This window comes from Podarcis gaigeae (assembly GCF_964106915.1).
Source record: "Podarcis gaigeae genome assembly, chromosome: 5".
Lineage (NCBI taxonomy): Eukaryota > Metazoa > Chordata > Lepidosauria > Squamata > Lacertidae > Podarcis > Podarcis gaigeae.
In genome coordinates, this window is record NC_139681.1 from 90646058 (window position 1) to 90672287 (window position 26230).

Sequence of the window (26230 nt, forward strand, 5' to 3'; positions counted from 1 at the left end):
GGCTATGATCTGATAGACAGAAGATAGGGTGCAGTAGAAGGGGAGAAACAATAGCTCCACGGGAAAAGGGGTGGAAAGTCGACAAAAATAAGAAAAAAGATGAAATTGTGTTTTGTATATGTTAAAAATTGTTGAAACTTAATAATATATATATGAACAAGGGAGGCGTTCAGGGTGAATTCCGGCACCTTTTTTGTAGCAAAAAAGCGCTGGGTAGAATCCAAAACATTACAAACTCAGCAGGGTTGTATCCAGTGCTGCACAAACCTACAAGCCCCCTCCGTAAATGGAAGTTTTTTTGGTGGTTGTAGGGGTGCAGGATTCATGTGCATGGTTGCTTCCCACCCCTCCCCCCGCCAGTTTATTTATTGTATGCCAGGAGGGAACCTGTGAAAGGGCTACAGTAATGGAAGCATTGTTAGATAAACGGATTAGCTTATTAACACAGCTAATATCATTAGGTTTGGAGAGTATATACTCAGGGTGAGGAGAAAATGAATATGACGCAGCTAACTTTCTGAGCACAAGCAGAGAATAATAACTAGCCTTAGAAAATGTGGCACGACTGTTATCTGCCTAGTACTGGAACAGAGGCAGCGGCAGAAACGATCACCATATACTTAACATGCGGCTGTTGGATTGAGTTTAGCTCAATTAAGGAGCACTTCTAATGAAGAGATAAACTTTTAGGAAGTGTGCAAGTGCCAGGAATACCAAACAGGAGGCCTGTTTGCAGAGTTCCTTGGTTGTGTTTGCCAGACGACATTGCCTTTTCCCACGTTCCCATTTGCTTGATTCAATAACATACCGGATTAAGTTTTGCAGATCCCTTTAAGGATACATAAGCCTCTGCACTGTGTGAGCTTAAATATTAATAATAATTGTTTCTGCACCAAGGTGGCTCAAATTCGGCACACCACGGTTTCACACCCATGCAAATTAAAGCAAACTTACATATACTTTGCATAATTTGTTTTGATGGGGAGGGGCAAGGACCAGGCATTGTGGTCAGTCTTTAAAGTGTGGCTTCACTGCCTTATGGACTAGAAACGTGACTTCTTCATTACTATTATTTTTAAAAATTATAGCTGAGATTCTCTATGAAGCAATTAACACCATTTACCTTTGGAGTGCAACAATTGCTCCCTGCTCATTTTCATTCTCAGCTTGTGTTGTCCCAAGGTACTGCCAGGCCTGCAACATAAAAATGGTAAGATTATTGCACAGCTATGTATCGAAAGGACTGCAATACCTCAAGGACTTCCTCTCCCCATATGAGCCACACTGACACTGCAGTCATAACCTGAGGTCCTTTATGTGCTTCCTTCATGAGAGGTCCAGAGGGTGACAACATGAGAACGGACCTTTTCTGCAGTGGCTCCTGATTTGTGGAATGCTCTCTCCAGGGAGGCTTATCTGGCACCTTCATTGCATATCTTTAGGGACCAGGTGAAACTGTTTCTCTTTAACCAGGCCTCTGGCTGATTAAGATTCTATGCCCCTTGTTATGTACTGAAGTTCTCACCCTGGGCCAGCAGGGGGATGCCGTAGATAGTTTTTACTCAGGTCCACATATGCAAATGAGGGATTGAAAGTGACATTCAGTGATTGGATAGTTAAAGAAAGTGGTTACTGTTGCGTTCTAGTGGAGCTCTATATAAACAGGCTGGCTGAACCCTTCAGTCCAGTTCTGTTCTGGCCTGTGAATAAACAAGAGCTGTTTGAAGAATCACTGTGTCGTCTGATATGTTCACCCACAACTTGACACCCCTTTAACTGGGTTTGTGGAAGGAGGGTAATTGGTGTGTGTTTGTTTTCTTATGTATTTTGTGTTCTCATTTTGAACTTTTATGTTGTGAACCACGCTGTGATCTTAGGATGAAGGGTGGTATACAAATTTAATAAAGAATGAATAATAATAATAAAAAGTTGCTTTGCAAGTCATTTCACAAAAGTACAGTCCAGAAAAACCAAAGAAATGCAAGCAAGAGTTGAAAATATAATTCGGGGGATTTTCATTGTGCCTTGACATCCATACAGCTAGTGGCCAGGGAACAAATCAGAAATAACTAAGTGTGACATAGGAATTAACAACAACAATAACAACAACACAGTGGTTTAATTTCATTATACACAGGTTCTACAATGACAATAAAGGTATTATTATTATTAGTGGTACTTTCGTTCCCAAATGGCTTAGTTGTTGAACAAATTGGCTCCCGATCGCCACAAACCTGGAACATTTTTGCGAACATTTTTCAGAAGCCGAACGTTCAACGCGGCCTCCACTTGAGTGCAGGAAGTTCCTGTGGCCAGTCGGAAGCTGCGTCTTGGTTTTTTAATTGTTTTGGGAGTCAAACAGACTCCCGGAATGGATTAAGTACGAGAACCAAGGTACCACTGTAACAACAACAACACACCACTTATTGCCCAACTAGGCTTTTAAACTGTTTACAAAGTATAAAATTAGTTACAGAAACATTAAAGTATAAACACTCGTAAGTGAAACTTTTAATAAAGCAATCCCCTTAAAGCAGCAGAAAATTAAAACAGGAGACTTTGGTTGAGAGCTCAAAGGTGCGTCTTCAAAAGCTGGCAGAATGCCAATGCATATTATTTAAATTTACTAAATTTGTATCCTGCCCTTCATCCAAAGATCACAGGGCAGTTCACAACACAAAATACACAATAAACAAAAACAAAACAACAGACAACAGAAGTTAGGCTATCCCTGTCCAGATAGGGGCACAGCTGGGCCACCAGCCAAAACCAATAGAAGGCACTCCATGCCACTGAGGCCCCCTGAGCCACAAGTAGAAGAAGAAGAAGAAGAGTTTGGATTTGATATCCCGCCTTTCACTCCCTTTAAGGAGTCTCAAAGCGGCCAACATTCTCCTTTCCCTTCCTCCCCCACAACAAACACTCTGTGAGGTGAGTGAGGCTGAGAGACTTCAAAGAAGTGTGACTGGCCCAAGGTCACCCAGCAGCTGCATGTGGAGGAGCGGAGACGCGAACCCGGTTACCCAGATTACGAGACTGCCGCTCTTAACCACTACACCACCAAGTGACAGCAAAGGATCCAGGAGTACCCCTAAGATGTGTACCCGCTCCTTCAGAGGGAGTGCAATGCCAACAAGAGCAGGCAACCTCCCATCCAGTCTTATCTGGATTGAGCTTTAGTTTGTTGGCTCTCATCCAGTCTTCACATGACTCCTGGTCAAATTACGCCGATTACAACATCTGATGCAACCGAATATACATTGCAGGCTTTGTACTGGATGTGAAATGTGGGTTTATCCTTAATTTGTAAACTTTCCCCTTTTAATACAATGGTGCATCCCCATCCAGCTTGATAGTATTGGAGACATCATGTTGATCATGATATTAAGCATGACCGCTAAAGGCTTTATTTCCATTACAGTGGTACCTAGGGTTACATACGCTTCAGGTTACATACACTTCAGGTTACAGACTCCGCTAACCCAGAAATAGTGCTTCAGGTTAAGAACTTCAGGATAAGAACAGAAATCGTTTCAGGATAAGAACAGAAATCGTGCTCCGGTGGTGCAGCGACAGCGGGAGGCCCCATTAGCTAAAGTGGTGCTTCAGGTTAAGAACATTTTCAGGTTCAGAACAGACCTCCGGAATGAATTAAGTACTTAAACCAAGGTACCACTGTATTAGCAAATAAGTTCAAGCCAACGCATTTCAGTTTCAGAATATTAACCAGAGCGGATACCTCGGAGTCGTGAGGATCTTGGAGAATAGCAGCTTCCAGGTATAAGATGGCCAGGGGCAAGTCCCCCTCCCTCAGCTTCTTGAGGCCTTCCTCAAAAGCGCCAGGCCAGTCTTTGAAGGGGTTCTCTGTATGAAAATAATAGCCCTAGGAGAGAGAAAGAATGTGGTGACATTGAGGCACAGTACCTCAAAAGGTGAAAACAGTCTAGAATTAAATTGCTCATTTCATGCACCAGTGGTTCCCAACTTCCCAGACCACTTGAGAACAGATGAAGGTCTTGGTGGACAACTTAATGATCTTTCTGCCTATTAAAGCAATGGTAATAAGTGCCTGTGCGAAATGGGGTGCGATTTTTAATTGCATTTTAATTCCTGCTTTCATTTCTAATACAAATAAGATACAATACAAATATTTAATGCGGTGGATAGGTCATCTCCCATGTTCAACCACAAACTCACAGACCACTTGACCACTCTGTCCTGTCTTTTTTTGGCGGTACATGAGCATAAAAAGTTGATTAAATAATATAATAAAGCCTTCGCCAACTTGGCGAAGCCCTCCGGATGTTTGGAAACACAACTCCCATCAGCCCAAGCCACAGCAGTTATTTCCAGCAGCAGAACTGGGGAACTTGATGGACTCACTCGTCCTCTTTTCAGTATTTTTCATGCTCACATTACATACTCTTTGAATAAGGCCCTGCAACTCCTCTCCTCATTGTCTTGTGAGTTCCCTCACTTTGCCTTACTAAATGCCACAGAGGAGAGAGGCAGCAGGCACCTTGGGACCACTGCCATGTACCTGCACCCCTGGCTTGGTGTTTAAAAGCTGCCATTGAAACAAATTAAAAAGGCATTTCCCAAATTATTTCACCCTCCTCTAGCTACTGGCAAGGGCTTTGGCCTAGTCAAGCTTCCATGGTTGCCCCTGGCAACCCAGCAGTCATTTAAGCCTTCTCTCTCCACAACATCAGCGTTACCTTCTCATTAATGGAGACGGCCGCTTGGCCTTGTGCTTCTTGGCTGTCGGAGATCCAGTTTCTGCGAGCCATTTCTTCCCACTCTGCTTGCATCTTATCCCAAAACTCTGTGTCTGACTAGGGAGAGGATAAATCAAAAGGAAAACAAGGAAAGCAGGATTTAAAAGAGGAAGAAAAAAGTGTGTGTGAGAGAGAAATACATCTTTCAGCTTCACAGCATCTTCTGTTTTCGTTTTTTTCTGTTTCCAAAACTGCAAACTCTTAATACCTAATGCCTCCAGCTGATCTTGGTGGATGTTCATCCCAGGCCACCTGTTTAAAACGGCAAATAAAAATGCAAAGTAATGCTGATGACTACTTGTTGATGGGAGGGCAGAAGTCTTTCAGGTGAGCAGTCAAGGGATGAAGAATTGAACATTACCAAGCCTGAACATTTGCATACACAGTACATTCACCAATGGATGATTTCCCAATGCATTTTTAAAAATTATATCTACAGTGCTCATGACAGCACATCTGACTCTCCCCTCCACCCTCATTTTTTCATCGCTGCAGCCTTACAAAATAGAAACAAAACAAGGTCTTGCAGCACCGTAAAAAGGGTACATATTTATTATGACGACACAAGTTTCTGTAGACTACGGTCGATTTCGTTACATGCATAAGTCAATGAAAGTTTATACCATGACAAATTTATTAGTGTAGGCACCACAAACTAATTTTTTATTCTTCTTCAGCAGCAGAGTAACAGAACAACCGCTCTGGAAACCTTTACGAATGAAGTGGGTTGGGCAGGGAGAATGTGACTGGCCTGCTGTAACCCAAACATATTCATGGCTGAGGAGGGATTTGAACCCAGTCCCAGCCCAAGGCTCTAGCCACTATGCAACGCTGGCTTTCACCTTTTTTTCACTCCATGCACCTTAATGAAATGCCACGCTGCAAGCTCTGAGGCTGTGGTCTTTGTCACCTCTAGTTTCGCCTTGCGGTTCAAGCCTGGGATGCCTGAATCTGTCAATTTCAGTGCCTCACTTTCCCAGTCTTAAATTCAACTACCCACATTTCCAAATCTGCACTGTCCTCATGAAAATCCATCAAAGCAAATTTCTCATAACGTGCACATTTTTGTATGCAATTTTGCCAAATATAAAGAAATTTAGCAAATGCTGCTAAATAATATTCCTTAATATAATGTAGGGTTGCCATATGTCTGGACATACTGTAGTCGGAAGCAGTGCCTGGGCAGAAAGCGGCAAAATGTCCAGGAAAATCCGGACGTATGGCAACCCATGTCGGCAGTAGCATTTTTGCTTATTTTTCTTTAAAATAGCTCAAAAACATCAATTTTGCCAAAAAAACCTCAACTTTGCCCCCCCCAGCTCTATATAATGCATTTTTTGTATGTTCTCTTTGCTAATATTTGCATGCTTATGCACACTTCACTCTGGTATCTTCTTCTTCTTTGGCAATCACTCGTAGCTGAGTAAGATTGACTTCCATAAACATGGTTTTAACAATGAGTCCGTAAGTGACTGTGGAGGCCAATTCTGGATCCACACGTCCTTCCACAGTGGGAAAATTGGTTTCCGGGTGGGAGTTGATCACAGTGTGGATTTGCCAAGCGTGCCTTCCTCTTAGCACGTTTCTCCCTTTCTCTTTAAAGCCCATGACACCTTTGGTAAAGGCTGTTCTCTCTCACCCTAGTATACCCATTCTGGGACACATTACTTGGCTGGAGAACTGCACTGCAAAGGTTGGAGAAATGGGAGGTTTGCAGGATGGCTATGTATCATTTCGGGAAGTGCAAATTTGACCATTAAATGTGAACTGAATTGAATTTCTCCTCTCCCCCTTCTCCTTGATTGCTAATGTTCTTGGTGAGTCAGGGTATGCCTGAGTTTCGGGAGTGGGGAAGGGAATGAGAGGGAGTAGAATCCTCAGGATTCCTAAGAAGTGGGGAGGGGGAAGAATTGTTGTTGTTTAGTCGTTTAGTCATGTCCGACTCTTCGTGACCCCATGGACCATAGCACGTCAGGCACTCCTGTCTTCCACTGCCTCCCGCAGTTTGGTCAAACTCATGCTGGTAGCTTCAAGAACATTGTCCAACCATCTTGTCCTCTGTCGTCCCCTTCTCCTTGTGCCCACAATCTTTCCCAACATCAGGGTCTTTTCCAGGGAGTCTTCTCTTCTCATGAGGTGGCCAAAGTATTGGAGCCTCAGCTTCACAATCTGTCCTTCCAGTGAGCACTCAGGGCTGATTTCCTTCAGAATGGAGAGGTTTGATCTTCTTGCAGTCCATGGGACTCTCAAGAGTCTCCTCCAGCACCATAATTCAAAAGCATCAGTTCTTTGGCAATCAGCCTTCTTTATGGTCCAGCTCTCACATCCATACATCACTACTGGGAAAACCATAACTTTTACTATATGGACCTTTGTTGGCAAGGTGATGTCTCTGTTGCTCCTAAAATTCAGCTAAGTTGCTAGACTTAAGTAACTTGGCCTTTGCAACTCATAAGAAGTATCTAGAATCTAGAGGTAATTTAGCTCCAAACGCTACCAAACCGTAAAGACAGGGCAGGCTTTGTCCGCCTGCTAGCAAACATAATTTGGTTTGAATTCACAGTCTGACAGTCCTCCCAGGGGCTTATCAAAGAGCAGTTTATATAAAACCGGACTATGCTCTCTGCACTTCCTCCTTAATAAAGTCCAAGCAATATAGTTTTATGTGGGCACTTTGGGGAACAACGTGAGGTTATTGTGTCTGTTGTCTGCTTAGCTCCGCTTCTCCTGGATGCAAAATGAAAAAGGCAAATCATAAACAGGATTGTCTTAAATCACCAGCCAGAGCCTCAGGAATAATCCATCAGCATTGTGGGTACTTAGAATTATAACTGCTTGCTAATTAAAGTTTGGCAATCGCAACAACCAGCATCCACAACACAAACACTTTGCTGGTGCAGCTAACATCCAGATTCCCTTAAAGATTCATCATGCTACATTTTCAGTCTGGGAGGGATGTTTTCACTTTGCTTTTGCTCTGGTTATTAGTGCCGCTGAGGGCACATTAATTCCATGTGCATTAATTCAATGGCTTATTTTAAAATGTAATCTGAGGTGCTTCCTTCCCTCCCCAGCCTTGATCTTGATGGGATTTGGTCCCCATGCTGCAATTAGCAGTGGAAAAAAGCTGCCCGGAATTTTTGGAGGAAAAGGGTTGTTTCAAATGTGCTGTAAAAGGCATAGTGTGCATGCAGCCTTAGAGAGTTTAAAAATGCACACAACATAATCTGATAAGATGCAAGGAGATGTTATACTGTGTATCTCAGCCTTGTCCAGCCTCATGTTTTCCAGCAGTTCTGGACTAAAACTAAAGTGGGCTGGGGCAAATGGAAATTATAGTCCAAAACATCTGAATAGCACCAGGTTGCTGAAGGCTGGCATACTTTGTAAACATAAAATAATATGTTAACATAGACAAGGATCTCTAGTTTTTCTTGACTGTCGGGACAGAGCCTTTAAAGTTATGAACAGTCAATAACCTGGTTTCTTTTCACATGGCATGTGAAACTCTCAGTTCTATCTAGTTCTGCAAGAGCCCTCTCAAAGTCCAGACTTGGCAAGGCGAATTCATTTAGATCTGCATATCCCCGTCGCGCCTATGCTAATTCACTGGGCACTTTGATTTAATTTCAGGGATATTCCATCCAAGCTGCACCACTAGAGCTGGATTGCACTTCTCTTCTTTGCTCCAGGAATAAACAGCCAACTGAAACAACTCCTCCGCAGAAGGGCAACTGGTCCAAGGTCTCTATAATTAATGTTTCTTCTAACACACTGGAGTTGGGTTTTTTTTAGCCAAAAGACCTTTATCTTGCAGGCAGCATCTGTTCTCCATGATGCAGGATTTGCTGTAGCTTAGCCTGCATTTTGCTGACAACAAAAATTAACTGTTACAGAGAATTCCATGAAATGAGAGTGCAGAGAAAGCTGCCCCTTCTGAAAGCATACTCCTCTGCATGCAAATTTACAAATAAATCTGGGGCAGGAGGAGTGCAGCAGACCATTCTCCATTCATGAAAACATACAGCAGTTGGTAAAAAAAAAAAGAACCTCAAAGATCCTACGTGAGTAATATGCCGTAGAACCTATGTACCCAAAGAAAGATGGAGAGCTGTTTTTCGATTCATCTGGGCTCCTTGAATTGTGCATGGAATAGAACTGCTGAAATTAGAAAGAGCATGTTCAAATAAATCCATTATCCTCTTGACCTTGTGATGTATGTAGCCTTTGAAGGTGGTGAGTTGCCTGGATCACGTCCAATTAATCTCGAGCTTTGCTAATATATTGACTACTAGCTGCTTTGCATTTAGCATTGCTTGGGAAATTTAAGGAACAAAAAACGCCCCCAGCACAGTCTTGAAATCTGTGGTTAAAATCAATGCTGTTTGGATAAGTTCAATCCATCACCTTGATTCAAAATGGCGTCCAACTGTATCCAAACATAGACACAAATCTACTCCTTGAACTCAGGAACAATAATGAAAAATTTGGTTAAAATCAGTTGCCTCTGGTATAACCCAAGATGTATGTTACACTTGGACACAGGCTAACCTGTTTAAGTCTACACAACACCGCACATACTCAATCTTAAAACACTTATAAACTGCAGACAGAGCTTTTCCACCATACCCAGCAATATCTTTTCTCTTCCTCACCCCCTGCTTTTTTGCTCAACAGTCAGACTGGATAAAGGTTCTGGTGCACTTGAAAGCTTGTGACATTTTCCCCGGTTTTAATAAATGGATTATGATACTGCTGCTTTTGGATTTTTCTTTTCTTTTCAAATGGATCAGGGCAGCTACCCACAATTTTTATCTGGCTTATGTCTGTTTCACAGAATCAGCATTCAAAGAAGCAAAGAATTTCTGGTTCAGCCTCTACATTCTACATACGAGGTTCTGATTCACACATAGCACTAAGCCACGGTATAATAAACTATGTGTTAACCACAAGTCGTCCAACAGATCATCAAAGTAAACATGGCTTGCTTCTCAAGGTTGGTTTGTGTTCCACCTGCTCTTGCTTCATATATTTGTAGTGTGGCAAGTGACTGGGATAGGATGTCAAAAAAATCATGGTTAAGGAAGGGTGCTGGACTCATGTGTAAAGCCAAGCCATAGCTAAAGCAAACCAAAGTTCACAAGTCAAGAAACCATAGCTGCAGACTGTGGTTCATTAGCAGTAAAAAAAATCACATAGCTGAACTGCTGAGTAGGGATCACACATAACACTAAGTCAAGGTTTAATCAGCCATGGTTTATGTCATATGCAAACCAGGCCAGTGTTTGTGTGTGTTGGGGGTGGTGGGACAAAGGGTACATGCCCCCCCATCTTAATTTGAGTGAAGGTGCTGAGAAATGCCCTCCAACATCCCGCAGAGGAAAATCTGGACGTGTGTCTTTCGGGGCGATGCTCCCACGCGATTCATGTGACACACGAAAGCATGGTCCCCAAAAATATGTGTCTTTTGGGGGCTACGTTCTCAACAGAGCCAGGTGACTCATGCTGAGTGCACTTCCCCCACAAAATGAGTGTCTTCTGAGGCCACCCTCTTGCAAGAGCCAAAATGAGACATTCTGGGATTCATTCAGAAACACAATTTGCTTCTTCTAATTCTGGGGTGTCCTGCTCAAATCAGGACAGTTGACGAGTATGTTGAGATGGCAGGAGGATATCATCTAAATAGGCCTAATCATCAGAAAACAATCAAATCATAGCCTTATTGCCCTTTCAGTCACAATGCAGTGGCAATTCAATACAACTGATCTTCTTTTCATTTTACACCCCAATTTTAAGTAAGCTGTATTTTAATTACATTCCAATCTAATAGCTGCTTCGCTCCCACCCCCACCCACCCCTGGCCATAATATGAATATGTTTTAATTATCTCTCTAGGTGAAATGTTTTAAAGAAAGGATGCTATTAAAAAGAGTCTCTTTACTTTGTGCAGAATGTTTCATAATTGAAAAGCATAGCTGCCAGCATTAGGCATATTTGAAGCCTGAGTTTTATTCTAAAGAGAAATAAAGTCTCCTCCCCGCTCCCTGCTAAATAGCCAGAAAACCCACAAAAATCGCATGATCTGTACTAGAAAACAAATTGTGGGTTTAAGGAATAAGAAGAAAAAAGACTTAGCATTTATATAGCACATTTCAAATGTTCAAAGCACTTTTCAGGAATGGCTTCAATAACACCTTATTATTTTATTTATGATTCATAAAGCGCCATTACTCTGCATTAGTCTACTAGGAGCTGGCAGTGTAAATAATGCTTAACGCGGCCCTGAAACACAGACAATGTATAAATGTCACTGGTAATAGGGCTGATCTGGATTGGGTTTCGATCTGCCCACCAAAATTGGAGGTGTGTGTATCAGTTCCACCCTCCTAAATGCCAGCTTCCCAGGGGAAAAAAAGAACTCTGCAGCCTCCAAAGTGAAGCCCAGCAGATCCACAATGCCTCAAGGTCCTATTGTGTTCCCAAAGACATTGTTGGGAACATAATGAGGTCTAGATTCTTTCACCTCTTCTCCCTGCCAACTGTGCCACTTGGATGATTCAATGAGGACTAACACAAGGCAGTGCAGAAGGTCCAGCATGCAATTCAATATTTGTTGGGAATGTTATGTACTGAAGTTCTCACCCTGGGCCAGCAGGGGGATACTGTAGATAGTCCACATATGCAAATAAGGGATCGAAAGTGACATTCAGTGATTGGATAGTTACAGAAAATGGTTACTGTTGCGTTCTAGTGGAGCTCTATAAGCAGGCTGGCTGAACCCTTCAGTTCAGTTCTGTTCTGGCCTGTGAATAAACAAGAGCTGTTTGAAGAATCGCTGTGTTGTCTGATATGTATGCCACAACTTAGCAGGGAATATCAAAGAGCCATTGTATACAGAAAGCTAGCATGTCAGGGAGAAGTCTATGCAGACCACCTTTCCCAAAAAGCTACTTTTCCAAAGGCATTGCGGGTACTTCAATCATGTGACACCCAGTGACAGGCAGCAGAGCCAGACCAGAGTCTGGTGATGCAGTCCCTCAGAATTCCACTCAACAAATTTGAGGGTTTCCTAACAACACACACCCAACAACAGAAACTGAAGTGTAACAACTGATTTCTGAGTAAATGAATTTCAAGAAAAGCTGTGCATATACTACTGTTTAAGCCTGTGACATCTTTATGTTTAAATAATAATAATAATAATAATAATAATAATAATAATAATAATTTATTATTTATACCCCGCCCATCTGGCTGCGTTTCCCCAGCCATTCTGGGCAGCTTCCAACAGAATATTAAAATACAATAGTCTATTAAACGTTAAAAGTTTCCCTAAACAGAGCTGCCTTCAGATGTCTTCTAAAAGTCTGGTAGTTGTTTTTCTCTTTGACATCTGGTGGGAGGGCGTTCCACAGGACGGGTGCCACTACTGAGAAGGCCCTCTGCCTGGTTTCCTGTAACTTGGCTTCTTGCAGTGAGGGAACCGCCAGAAGGCCCTCAGCACTGGACCTCAGTGTCCGGGCAGAACGATGGGGATGGAGACACTCCTTCATGTATACTGGACCAAGGCCATTTAGGGCTTTAAAGGTCAGCACCAACACTTTGAATTGTGTTTGGAAACACAAGCACTGGGAGTTAACTTATAAGTTAACTTTTAAGTTAACTTCTACCTGAAAGAACACATCTCTTGACCCAACCTTTTTTCACCAACTCTCTATCTTTTTTGTAAATAAAACTGTTCTTCTCTGATCAACTCTTGCCCGAGACACTCTGAACTGAAGTTTCCCTCACATAAGACAAGGCAAGGTAGCCTGTGGTAAATTATAGAAATCCATTTAATTGTTGTACTGTGCAGTGGGTCTGCTATATTTAATTGGGGGCAGTTAGCGGGGTCAGTCTGCTATACATCCCATGCCTGTTTGCATTCTGAAGTGGTTTGCATTCTTGAAGCGCTGTCACAAACAGCTGTCCTGAATGTGGAAACAGCTGCCCAAGGCCTATGTGAATTGCTGAGTCTTAGTCAATGCTCTGACTTAACTGCCTAGGTTTTGCCTTATTCTTTTCTGAAAATGTCTCCCTAGGCACAGTCCCTAGGCACAGATCTCTTAGTGGCCAGACCCAGCCTTTTTGCATTGAACAGGGACACTGTCCGGATCCCACTGAGATCCCTGAAAATAGTACAGTAAAAATTCATCCCAAGCCACATATAAGCTGCTAAATCATTTCACGTTGTGCTAAAAGAAAGCCAAGCTTTGGAGTATCAGGGATGCTGTCAGTCAAGGGGAATATGAATAGAATGGCAAAGATCTTGGAGGAAAGGCTGAAGGCAGATTGACAGAAGAAGATTGGGAAAACAGAGCCACAACACCATCTCTCAGTCTTTTGGAATCAAGCTGGAGATAAACAAGCAAATGCAATTGCATAAAAATGAGAGAACAGCAGTTCTTCCTCACCTAGATTTGCAGCCGTTGGTTGGGATAAATGGTTTTACTGCATGCTGCTAATACAAGAGACTTCCGGCTGAGCTCCTGAGACCACATACAGAATAAACTTATCTTTCAAGGCTCCTTCCCAAATTCCATTTCAAGGGAGGATTTGGAGCAGATCTGTAGTCTGACGTTGGTTGTCAGGACCGATATTTTTTGTGCTGGGCTGTGTGTGCCTGGGGTAGGGCACCCTTTGTAAATGCGAAACAAAAGAATGTGAGATCCAAATATCCCATCACAGCAAGGGAAACCTGTGTCTATAACCAGGGTCCGAATTGCACAGCTGATTTGAGTGTCTCTCTATTTGCATCAACCTCGTGATCCTCACCAGGGACTCACACTGAACTGGCTGGGTGCATGTTTCAATGGATGTGTGTGTGTGGGGGGGGTATAAAGTTCGTTTCCCCTCTTCTCTCTTGCTCATGCAATTCTCATTGCCCATTCTCTCTGGGCACTTCCAGATGGTTGATATTTTCGAGTGGGATTTAATCACATACTGACAAATAATAATAATAATAATAATAATAATAATAATAATAATAATAACAACAATTTATTTATACCCCACCCATCTGGCTGAGTCTCCCCAGCCACACTGGGCGAGGTAACACAATTATAGTTGATTTGGTTCTCTTGCACAACCAACTCTCCCCACCCCCCCAGCTTACAAAAAAGCAGACTTTGTAATAAGGCAAGTGAAAGGAAAATATATTGGAAATGGGGGTGACAATTGCTCCATGTGAGGTTTTGTACAATCCAGCAGTATATAAACTTTATGAAATGAATAAATACACTTTAAAAATCAAATAACTTCTTGCAAACAAATCAGAATGAACGCTCACTAAACAGCTAACGTTGCCTAAAAGGTCCAATCTGTGGAGGAAGCATGTTAGTTGTGCAAAAGCTCCACCCAAACTTTAATTGTGCAACCCGAACTTTGTAAAATGTGATGGGATCCCAAAGGATAATTGCAATGGTCTGAAACCACCCTTCCACTGATTGGGGGGGTCTGGTTACCTGCTGTGAGAAATACCTGAAATTAGGTCTTTTGCTCACCTAGTTACACATATGTTTTTTTAATATTTACCCCAGACTCAGATGAATGGCTAGCAAGAACGCTCCTGTGCTTTAAACTGTTTATGCTAGAAGCTCCCCTTTGGTGGCACTCCTAAGCGCATCTACTTGAAACCATGTCACAGAGAAACATGCTGAGGATCATGCCATTATTTTTCCAATGGAAACACAATCACTTTAGCTCCATTTAGCTCAAATTGCCTAATGCCAGGTTGTGCTTTTGTTGCATTAAACAAAAGGCTGCTTTGCTAGATCGACTTCAGGTGGGACATTTTCCAAGACGTCAAACAATACCTCAACAGCTGCTTTCGCTCTTTCAAATTCCTCCTCCATAGAATGATTTCGTGAGAGGAGGGCACCTCCCCAACGTTGCTCTTTGGCTGATCGTGCCTAAAAGAAAAAGTAAAATAAAACGCAGTCAGCACAGAACATTATTTGCTGAGAGTCAGCGTCGTGCATTAAGAGCCAGCACAGCCAGACATACATCCATAATGTATATTTAATGCAAATGGCTTCTCCCACAAAAAAAACCTCTGGGAACTGGAGTTTACCCCTGACATCTGGATTGTTCCTCAGTCCTGCCTCCTGCTTTGTCCTCTAGTGTATTATTTATTTAAGCAACTTTTTAAACAAAACCAATCTCTATGCAGTGCACATAAAACTGTAGTTCTGACTGTTAGAATTCCTGCTCCATGATTGCAGTCATGGGATTGTTGTCTTTCACATGACAGTGTATGTTTTGACTCCACAGAGTGGGAAGTGACGGAGACAGGATGTTTGTGTTACTGTGTTCCGTGAAGTGGGACTATTGTCCTTTGTTCTTTCTCTTTGCTGTCTGATGCTAGAGAGAGAGGGAGCCATGCTGCAGTGCTCCGTGTGTGTTTATATGTAAATAAAGTAGATTAGCCAAAATGCTGAGTTGTTGAGGTCTGTCACGTGCAAGTTGCACAAACTCTGCGGATCCCTAAGTGTGCCGGTGTCGGTTGGCATCGGTCGCTGTGACGTTCGGGCTGAAGAAAGCTTATGAAGCTCCCGAACGATCCAACAGGAGGGAAGGAACATGCCAGTCGGGCATGTGTCTCTGCCAGGGTCCTACTCGAGTGTAGGCTGAACTCCTGACACTGACATGTCCAAAGGCTTCTGGTCCCTGGCTCACCTCAGCTGCCCATGGCCCAACCCTGAAATTGTGAGAGAAGATTGTGAGTAGGTAATTAGCCCAGAAGGAAAACCTTCAGCTCTGTGTGGCTACTCTTTTGCTCCTGATCATAGGCTTATGTCATGGACTGGCTGGAGAGGAGCAGTGGGAGGTACCAGCTGGAGAACCCCCAGGGGAGGAAGGCTCAGAGCCAGGGGGTTGGTGGTGGGATGGCGATATGTGGTCAGAGGGAGAAGAGGGAGCAGACTGCGAGAAGGAGATGTCGGAAGCTGAAGAGGCAGCAGGGTTTAGTGAACAAGCTGAAGCTGGGACAGAGAGCACTCCAGAACCGAGAGGCAGAAGAGGAGGGGAGTCAGGAGACTAAGAGAAGACAAACTGCTGAAGAATTGAGGGAATCTCCCCCTCCTGCTGTGACCAGCTCCCCGTCCCCCTCGTCTCCCAGAACACACAGAGAAATGAAAGGAGCAGAGGAGAGATTGGTTGCACACAGACACAGTCTCCAATTGCTTGGAAAAACCCCTGAAAAGGAGGGGACTTAGGCAGCTGTGGGAAGAACCTTCAGTCCTCACAACTGCCATACTGGGAAGAGCTGCTGAGATCACTAAGCCTGTACTGTTTTGGTTTCTTTGAATAAAGAGCTTACTTCGTGATTTTCAATTGCTGATCTTCACTTGACGCCATTTCCTGAGAGCTCCTTTCAGACAAAAAAGTCAACAAACCCTCAGCAGAGGGGAACATGCATGATGTCATTCAGCCCTCAATATTCAACAGAAGCCCATTGATATTTAAAGGCTGTCTACTGCAGATGCTATCCTGTCTGCTGCAGTTGTCACCCCATTACAAAATCTAGAAGAGTTTCAGCAACCTGGTGCTCTTCAGATATTTTGTGCTACAACTGTCATCAGCTAGCATGGCCATGCACTTGTTCAATTCTTACCAGTCAAATAATCCTTTCAAAAAATGACAAAACCAACCGATGTAGATGTTTGGAAGTGCTTGGAATAAATTTGTTCACTTAAATGAAGTTTAAATGCATTGAACTAAAGGTGCATTAGGTTTACTCTGGGGTAGAACTTTGAACAATTTCAAGTTTATGTGCTCCACCCTGTAGGAGGCCTGGTCTCTTAGCTTTCAGTAAATAAAGAAAAGTAAGACAACTGGACTCCTATAAGTTATAAAGCAAAACATAGTGAAGTGTTCCAAGGTTTATTAGGCAGATCCAGAGGTGCTGCTGTTGCCAAGGGTACTTAACCACTTAGTCATTATTGCTAAGCAATCAGAAGGAAGGGATAGGAGGAATTTCCTGTATCTTCCCTGCAATTGAAAAGTATACAAATAGGAACTAATTGAACGATGCCTTGTGCCTTTAACAGTTGTGTGCCTGGCACAAATTAAGCAATGTTTTCTAGTATGGAAATACTAGAATCATAGCTTCACTTGCTGAAATTATGTCCGGCAGAGATCATGTTCCTTGTGTGTGGTCCCTGATTTAGTTGTTGACCCTATACTTCAGCCCAGCAGCTGGTAACACTCAGAATACCGAACTAAAACTTTTCTGCTGATTAATTATTTTATGAATTAAAAAGTTCACTTGGGTGAACTTGAACTAGTTCATTTTTGGTACAGGATGAACTTGAACTAGTTCATCTTAACATTCCAAGCACCTGAGCTTGCTTGATGGAGCAAAGTTTTTTGCGTTTTCTTTCCATTTCGCCTGAACAGGAGTGATTTGTCATTTCTCTGCTATTCTTGGCTGCTTCCTTTGTTCAGCTTCCTTCCCAGTATTCTCCCCACGGGGAAAGTACAATGCAAGTTTATAAGCACCCTTTCATGAAAAAACTTCTGAATTCATGATCACAGTGAAAAGAAACACCCTCTTTCACTGGGAGGAAAAATAGTGCAATGACCTAAAAAGCCTTGATTCTGCTAAGCTCCTGACCCCACACTTGTCTGAGGTTAAACTCATTAGCCAGATGCCTGCCCAACAGCAGATCACAACAGCTTCCACTTACATAATTATGCATTATTATTATCCTTGGGGGTTATTCAATTGCAATGAGCTGTTTTCATGCTGGCTATAATTTCTGTTGCATTAAAATGAGTCCAGACTGATTTTGGGGGGAGGTGGGGAGTAGGAGGTGTCCATCAACCTTGCACTGAACAGTACTGGAAAAAGAAGTGGTCAGAGGATGTTAAGGTTACCAATGTACATGCAATGCAATCCCCACTAGGATCACTTTAAATTCCAGTACTATATGTGTCTACCCAGATGTAAGCCCATTGAGCTCAGGGGGAATTACTCCCAGGTAAGCATGTCTGAAGCATGGGACGCGGGTGGCGCTGTGGGTAAATGCCTCAGCGCCTAGGGCTTGCCGATCGAAAGGTCGGCGGTTCGAATCCCCGCGGCGGGGTGCGCGCCCGTTGCTCAGTCCCAGCGCCTGCCAACCTAGCAGTTCGAAAGCACCCTCGGGTGCAAGTAGATAAATAGGGACCGCTTTCTAGCGGGAAGGTAAACGGCGTTTCCGTGTGCAGCTCTGGCTCGCCAGAGCAGCGATGTCACGCTGGCCACGTGACCCGGAAGTGTCTTCGGACAGCGCTGGCCCCTGGCCTCTTGAGTGAGATGGGCGCACAACCCCAGAGTCTGGCAAGACTGGCCCGTACGGGCAGGGGTACCTTTACCTTTACCTTTAAGCATGTCTGAAATTATAGTCTCAGAGTAAAATGGCTTTGCAGCATGAACGTATAAGCAAAGCATACAGTGTGTTGAGCAGGTTATCTAAGATCCATAATCTGAAAGCTGAGGACATCTGGTGTTTGCATGGTTTTGGTTCTCCCGCGGAACATAGAATTGGCAGAGAATTAAGCTCAGGCATGACACTGACACCTTTCCTTTACAAAACGATGGCATGAGCTCTCTTTATGCATGCCCATTTGGCCAGTCTGCTCCTCGCCACTGCACAGGTTAAATATGGGTAACCTTCACACAGGGCATTGGAGAGGAACGAGACAGTTGGTGCAGTGTAACTACTAAAAGACTGAGCTACAAATTAGGAAGTCTCTGGTTCATATCTTGTCTCTGCCCTGACCTCATTAGGTGGCCATAGGCAAGCCAATCTCTTTCAGCTTCAGTCACCCCCCCCCCCATCCACCACACAGCATGGGAGATAATATATAGAAAAGTTAAGTATTATTGTGAGGAGCATTGATGATGGCCATGTGTTCTGTGTCAGACTTAGGGCTTTTATGGAAAGAGAAGGAGGGGAAAGAGCTTCACTGAGCTCTATGGGACTTCCCACAGGTGGGATGATGGATCATGTCTTTGTAAATGATAAAGGACAAATCAGTAGTTGAGTACATGGTGGGGCAGAGCTGTGAAGCTACCTTCTTGACACCAGAACTGTTGCTTACCTGGATGGGCCAGTGGCAGGGCAGAGGGGCCAATAAGTCAAGGTTGTGTGAGTGCATCAGTGGGAACAATCTGGTGCTCCCGTTGGAGCACTTATGGGGCCCAGACCTTACTACTATCTGTCCCTTCCTGGTGATGTTGGTGTCAGGAGAGCAGGTATGTAGCTCCACCACAACACTACATGCCATTACTATGGAAACAAATGCCACCACAATTATTTCCATGCTTAAAAGACAGAATGGGAGGATGACATGCTTGGATTTCCTTGTTCCCGTAATCTAAGCAAGATGTGGAATCTCTGAGCATTGTGAAGAATGAATGGCAAAGAGGATCTCCAAGGAACCACACATGCGGAATTGTGGAATTTTTGACAAGATGAACTCTAGCACTTAGCTCAGCTGCCCCCAACCACCCCTGCTGGCTGGGGCTGATGGGAATTGTAGTCCAAAGTAGATGGGGGGGCACCGCGTTGAGGAAGTCTGGATTAGGTAGATGACAGACGCATGAGCTTGGAGACCGTAGTTAAATATGAAGGGCATGATTTGCTTTGTGCATGCAGACGAACAGTCTGAGAAACAGAGACCCTGAGGGCATCATTTAAAGTGTTTCTATCCAGCCAAGATGTAAGAGAATCTTTTCAGTTACGCAACGGAAGCTGCGAAGTTCAAATCTGTCACAGCAACACCATATTGTGGGTGCCAGATATAGCAGGCCCTTTCTCACTCCAAAGGAAAAGGCTGCAATTCCCTTCACTGTTGGGCAGTTTAAATCCCACAGAGATAAATAGCATTTAACCAGCATGGACAGCATGGCAGCCTGGCAGCCCGACCCTTTGCATGGGGACTCAGCAGTAAATCCCACAGAGTTCAATGGGGCTTACCTCCGAGTTACAACCTTACTAAGTCACAACTAGGGCTGGCATCTGATAAGCAATACTTGGATTAAAATCCTTTTGATAATAATCTATTAGATGTTAATATTAATTTAAACGTTCGTGGCATTTTAAACTGTTAAGATTAATAAAAATGCTCAAGATTCAATATGAGGTCCTTTTGAAGATTTGAAAAAGGAAGCACGGTAGGTGTTAAAAGATGGTCAAATTGCCTAACAAACTAGATGTGTAGCATGTAGTCTGTTTTTGTCTTTACATTGGGATTTTGGTGCCTGGGGAGGTGAGGTTTAGTTCCCCACTCCCTAAGGAGGAATTCCCCCCCCCCCACTCCATGGCTAAGGGGCAGGGTAGGCAAATCTGTCAGTTTCAGTTTCTATCAGTTCCTATTTTTTTCCCATTCTTACATTGAATTTGCCACATTTCTGCATCCATTCTGTGCTAGTGACAAGAGAAGGCTACATTCCCCTGAAATAAACAGGACAAAACAACAACAACAACCCGTTCCCTGAACTTAGAGAAAGCTCCCCTCTGGGTGTCTCAACAGATTTTCTACCTGCAGATCTGAATATGTGAATTTTTCAAAAGAGCATATGGAATGCCTTTCAGTGAGTCATGTATGGATACAAAAAGGAGGAAAGGCCTGGAACTATCCAGGAACTATCCCAGGAACTATTCACTTGGAACTATCCCAGAATGCTTCTGTTGTGCAACCTCACAAGGTTGTTGTAAGGGGGGGAAAAAGGGAGGGTGAAGAACCGCATATACCACTGTGAGCTCTTTGGAGAAGGTGGTATATGAATGCATTATATATATATATATATATATATAGAGAGAGAGAGAGAGAGTAGAAGTCCACTCCACTCCTCTGTGTGGTGGCACAGCTGATCACCCAGGTTCGTCTGTGCTGCCCTTGACCATGCTGTGCTGTGACCATCAGGTGCTTGGACCTGTATGATAAGCAGGCTGAATTTTAGTTCTATTAAAAGCAATAAAATCCCATCACATTCCTTAAAATGAATTTAAGTACCGGACGTTAAAAAGCTCACCACTTAGGAAATGGGCCAATGTTTTGGTTACGCGGTCTTTTTTATTTTTACTGCAGTATCAATCTTCCAGCACGTCTTCAAGAGCTGAGCTGCAGTCACTCTGATTTATGCCCATAAGAGTATTTATGGCAAGGAAGTGTTGTGTCAAAAAATCTCATGTTTTTCCAACAGCCAACTGGTGGTGATTCCCCCCCCCCCCACTTGCAATTGACTTTCTAGAGCCTTATGTGAAGTAGCACACAAATGATAGAAGCAACAACAAACAAGCAAATCCTGGTCATCTGTAGGATTCATGTCATGGAGAGATGGTCCTAAGTATCCTCCTTCTAACATAAAAGGTAAAGGACCCCTGACAGCTAAGTCCAGTCACGAACGACTCTGGGATTGCGGCGCTCATCTCGCTTTACTGGCCGAGGGAGCCAACGTTTGTCCGCAGACAGTTTTTCCGGGTCATGTGACCAGCATGACTAAGCCACTTCTGGCAAAACCAGAGCAGCGCACGGAAACACTGTTTACCTTCCCGCCGGAGCGGTACCTATTTATCTACTTGTACTTTCGAACTGCTAGGTTGGCAGGAGCTGGGACAGAGCAACGGGCGCTCACCCTGTCACGGGGATTCGAACCGCCGACCTTCTGATTGGCAAGCCCTAGGCTCAGTGGTTTACATAGTGGGTGGCTAAACCCTGTCCCGAAGATCTGATCTCATCTCCCATGGTTTTGGTGGCAGTAGCAATGAGAATAAAAATTAAAGTAGGCACTCGGGTGGGCAGAAAGAGGATGCAAATGCCTTTGCTCCCCAGTCATCAGACTGATCATTTGATGTCTGGAAGGGCGGATTAATTCCCTCTTCTGCTTATCTGTGCCAATCAGCTGAGGGTGTGTGTGCTTGCCTGACAGTGCACAGACCCCGTGTGTGTATTGTATATATTCATGTATGCATATGAGAGTATTCTCAGGGGAGGGTGGGTGGCCACACACACTGCTGGCATGTGTGCCCAGAAGAGTTGTTCAGGGGTTGCTGCCAGGCATAAGAACATTTCACCACCCGCTATGCTAATGTTTGCCCCAACACACTTTCTCCCTCTGAATTCCTATAAATCCCCCAAAATTAAAATGATTATTGATACAACGTACCTTTTACTAATGCATGGATGTTATTATACATCGCTTAGAGCAGAGAAAAGGCAGAGGGAGTGATGTGCTGAAATCCATTCCCCCGCCAAAGAAATAAATTTAGCTGCTTTTCTCCCGTTGGGGCTGATGGGAGTTGGAATCCAAAGCAGCTTGAGGACACCAGCTGGGAAAAGCCTTCCTTGAACGCAGAACTTGTCCAAATGACGCTGACCTCTTACCTTTGGTGCAAGTGCAGGAGCAGGCGCTAATTCTATATCCGAGGCTGAGTCAGATTCCAGTGCAGTCTTGACAGTGGCCAACTCTGACTGGGACCTGTTCTCTGGAGACCTAAGGGAGGGAAAGGATTTGTAGATCCTGTCACTGCAACAATGGCAGAGCAGATGCATTCGGGACAAAAGCACACAGAGTCTTGCCTACATCATAGGATGCATGCTTCATGATCCCAAAGGACCCCTGACCATTAGGTCCAGTCGTGGCTGACTCTGGGGTTGCGGCGCTCATCTCGCTTTATTGGCCAAAGGAGCCAGCATACAGCTTCCAGGTCATGTGGCCAGCATGACTAAGCTGCTTCTTGCGAACCAGAGCAGCGCACAGAAACACCATTTACCTTCCCACCGGAGTGGTACCTATTTATCTACTTGCACTTTGAGGTGCTTTCGAACTGTTAGGTTGTCTGGAGCAGGGACCGAGCAACGGGAGCTCACCCCATTGCGGGGATTCGAACCGCCGACCTTCAGATCAGCAAGTCCTAGGCTCTGTGGTTTAACCCACAGCGCCACCTGCGTGGAAAACAGTGAATAGAGGAAGAAAGGCCAGTGATATGATTGCTTTTGGCACAACTCGTTATAATTTCCAGGCTTGTGGCAAGAGAAAAATGGTTCTGTCGTTGCAGGTGTTGTAGAAGTTGTAGCGAGGAGCAACAGTAGTGTTTCTGTGAAAGTGAGCAAAGTCAGTGGCAAAGGTGGGTTTTTTGTTTTGTTTTAAGAAAAGCTTTCTGAGGTTGCTTCCGCATCATATGCTTAAAGCAATCTTTCATCAGTTTAAGAGTCATGGCTTTCCCCAAAGAACCCTAGAAACTATAGCTGCTGAGAGTTGCTGTTGTTGTTTAGTTGTTTAGCCATGTCCAACTCTTCGTGACCCCCTGGACCAGAGCATGCCAGGCACTCCTGTCTTCCACTGCCTCCTGCAGTTTGGTCAAACTCATGCTGGTAGCTTCAGGAACGCTGTCCAACCATCTCGCCCTCTGCGTCCCCTTCTCCTTGTGCCCTCCATCTTTCCCTACACCAGGGTCTTTTCCAGGGAGTCTTCTCTTCTCATGAGGTGGCCAAAGTATTGGAGCCTCAGCTTCACAATCTGTCCTTCCAGTGAGCACTCAGGGCTGATTTCCTTCAGAATGGAGAGGTTTGATCTTCTTGCAGTCCATGGGACTCTCAAGAGTCTCCTCCAGCACCATAATTCAAAAGCATCAATTCTTCGGCAATCAGCCTTCTATATGGTCCAGGTCTCACTTCCGAGAGTTGCTAGGAGACCCTTAACAAACTACAGTTCCCAGGATACTGGGGCAGAGGGAAACCATGACTCTTAAAGTGGTATAAGAGTGCATTAAATATACAGTGTGGGTGTGAACTTAAATGCAATTCAATTAGGAATAATGTCCAAAACATTGAAAGATATCGTAAAGTTGTCCCTTTTGCTGCTGTGAGGCTTGCCCCAGTGATCTCTTTACAAGCACCATTTCATTTCCTAGGAAAGAGTGCTTGCAAAATCTGGAAGCAGCAGATGAACATCTTCGCCCTCCTGCCTCTGGGAATAGTAATGCCAAGAAAGCCATGGGCGCATGATGAATTGGCCATCCCTGCCATTAATACATGACAGTTTGCTATCCTTTAATGGTAGCTCTGCTAGCTAATATGGTAGCAGGACTGAATTCTAATTGTTGGCACTGTAAACAAGCCAAGGGAGGTTTTCCCATATGTACTGGGAATGCCCAGAGGTAAAGGAATTCTGGAATAAAATCCTAAAGGTTATTAATGAATTTTTTAAAGTGAAGCTTTCAATAGACTTTGATTTCATGACAATGGGTGTACTTGGAAACACGGCTATAGAGAAAGGTGTCCAGTGTCCAGCTTTAGCTTGGAAAGATAAGAGGAAAAAGGACAGTAGAGGCATGGACAGTTTGAACTTATTCAGTCGGACATTGTCGCAGTCATGTCACAGGAAACAACGTGGAAGGTCAAGTCCACCACGATAAGGAACAGATGGAACCCCTATCTTCAATGGATCAAAACTACTGGAACAGAAGATGTTCGGTGGAAACTAAAGACGCTATGCCCATGGCTGAGGATAATAGTTTGAACCCTTCCAAGGGATATGGGGGTGGGGGGAGGGAGGGAAAGGAAAAAATTGTATGGGAAATTTAAAATTGGAACGAGATAATATAATGTATGTAAAAATGTACATACATTTAAATGTAATGTATGTAAAAATCCCGAACTTGAATAAAACATAAAACATAAAAATAATAAAATAATAATAATGGTAGCTCTGAACCTGCTGCCCGAGGCAGGATGCTTCACCCTGCACAACAGCAGGGCCGGCCCTGTTGCAAAAGCTGGTAAGTATGTTTTACCATAGAAATTCTTTTGATGGAGCTCTAGTAGATGAAGGTTTTCTCTCAGGTGCTGGGAAGCCTTTGCTGGCTCTGTCTCCATGAAACTTCACACCATCCCATTTCTCTAGCTGCGCCTGGATATTGACTGAGAAGGAGAAAAGAAAACAAGATCTCTCGCAAGGGCTCAGGAATACATTGCTTTCATTCCAGAGCCAAGCAAGTTCAGGGAGGAAACAGTCACTCTGTGGAGCTAAAAAATAAATCTCATCCACTCCAAGTTATATACTGCTCTTATTGTTATCGGTGTTGTTACAGCTAAGGACAAGACGAGCTTGAGAGCCAACAATACATTTGCACAAATGGTCACATTTCACACAGACATGACACTTTGGGAAATGACTGCGACTTTGCTAAAGGTCATTTCATTCAAAATAGCTTTTGCACCTGCCACTTTCCTAAGCGATGGGGACGGTTTCCTTGTGAGGAGAGAGGACTGGAGACATGTGTGTGCTTTGTTGCATCTGTCTCTTTTACAAAAATTAGGTTTAACTCAAAAGCCTCTCCTACTTTCAGCACCCCTTCTCGCATGCTGAGAAGCTGGGGAGCATTTTGATGATAATGATGATGTATGTGAATATGAACAAACATGCAACAACAACCACACTCCCAGGAATACCAAAGTTCTAGTGGTTGTCATTTTTTTAACCAGCAGAATGCATAGTGAAGGGAATTTTGTTTGTTTGTTCTCACTCTTAACTGGCTTTGTGATAACCTAATACAGTCGTACCTTGCATCCCGAACGCCTTGGTACTCGGACGTTTTGGCTCCCAAATGCCACAAACCCGGAAGTGAGTGTTCTGGTTTGCGAATGTTCTTTGGAACCCGAATTTCCGATGGGGCTTCTGTGGCTTCCGATTGGCTGCAGGAACTTCCTTCAGCCAATCAGAAGCCATGCTTTGGTTTCCAAATGTTTTGGAAGTCGAATGGATTTCCGGAACAGATTCCATTCGACTTCCAAAGTACGACTGTATTGCTCTGAAGCCATTCAGAGTGAGGGCGATACTTCCTGCCCTCATTTTTAAGCCCGGTAACGCTAACTAGGATTCATGGAAGCATGACAAGGTAAATGTTGAGGCATGGCAGGGGGTAGTTCTATAAATTCTCCCTGGGATGGCTCCAATTTCAAGTTAGAAATTACAAAGCAAATTGCCACAGAGATATACAATCACAACCCCAAAGTGAAACCAGCTCCGACCCCTCAAATGCCTATCAGAGACTTTTGAGCAACCTTTCCCAGCTTAGCTCCCAAAGAGTGTTTCCATGCAGGCCTTGCCTTGAGGGTAGGTGTGAGGGGAGGCAAGTACCTTCTAAGGTGTTCAGCTTTTAAAGAACTAGGGAAGCACAGCAGGTATTGGCAGAAAAGCATTCCAAGCAGAAAGGAAAGCTAAAGAAAAAGTGCAACTACATGAAAAAGAGTTCTAGGGCCAAGCTGGCGCTGTGAGCAGCTGTTTCCAAATAAAGGCCTGGAGGAATTGAACTGGATGTCTGCTGTGCAGCTAGCAGAATCGCAGAGTTGGAAGCGATCCCAAGGGTCATCTAGTCCAATCCCCTGCAATGCAAGAATCAACCCAGAAAGTACTGCTCTTT

General features: G+C 43.9%; 1 protein-coding gene and 1 long non-coding RNA gene across 8 annotated transcripts in view; one reads left to right on the forward strand and one right to left on the reverse strand.

Moving 5' to 3' along the window:
* Positions 1-26230, reverse strand: part of PEX5L (peroxisomal biogenesis factor 5 like) — a 177951-nt gene that overhangs the window by 6780 nt on the left and 144941 nt on the right. For all 7 annotated transcript variants that reach the window (XM_083739539.1, XM_083739537.1, XM_083739536.1 and 4 more), the window contains 6 exons: positions 24602-24728; positions 22191-22299; positions 14633-14728; positions 4719-4835; positions 3740-3883; positions 1124-1194 (listed from right to left, as the gene is read on the reverse strand). In XM_083739539.1, the coding sequence (XP_083595665.1) occupies positions 1124-1194; positions 3740-3883; positions 4719-4835; positions 14633-14728; positions 22191-22299; positions 24602-24728 (664 nt within the window). The remainder of the gene's footprint in view (positions 1-1123; positions 1195-3739; positions 3884-4718; positions 4836-14632; positions 14729-22190; positions 22300-24601; positions 24729-26230) is intronic.
* Positions 4845-8985, forward strand: LOC310845161. Its single transcript, XR_014564529.1, has 2 exons — positions 4845-5105; positions 8412-8985. It is a non-coding gene; the product is annotated as an uncharacterized lncRNA (long non-coding RNA).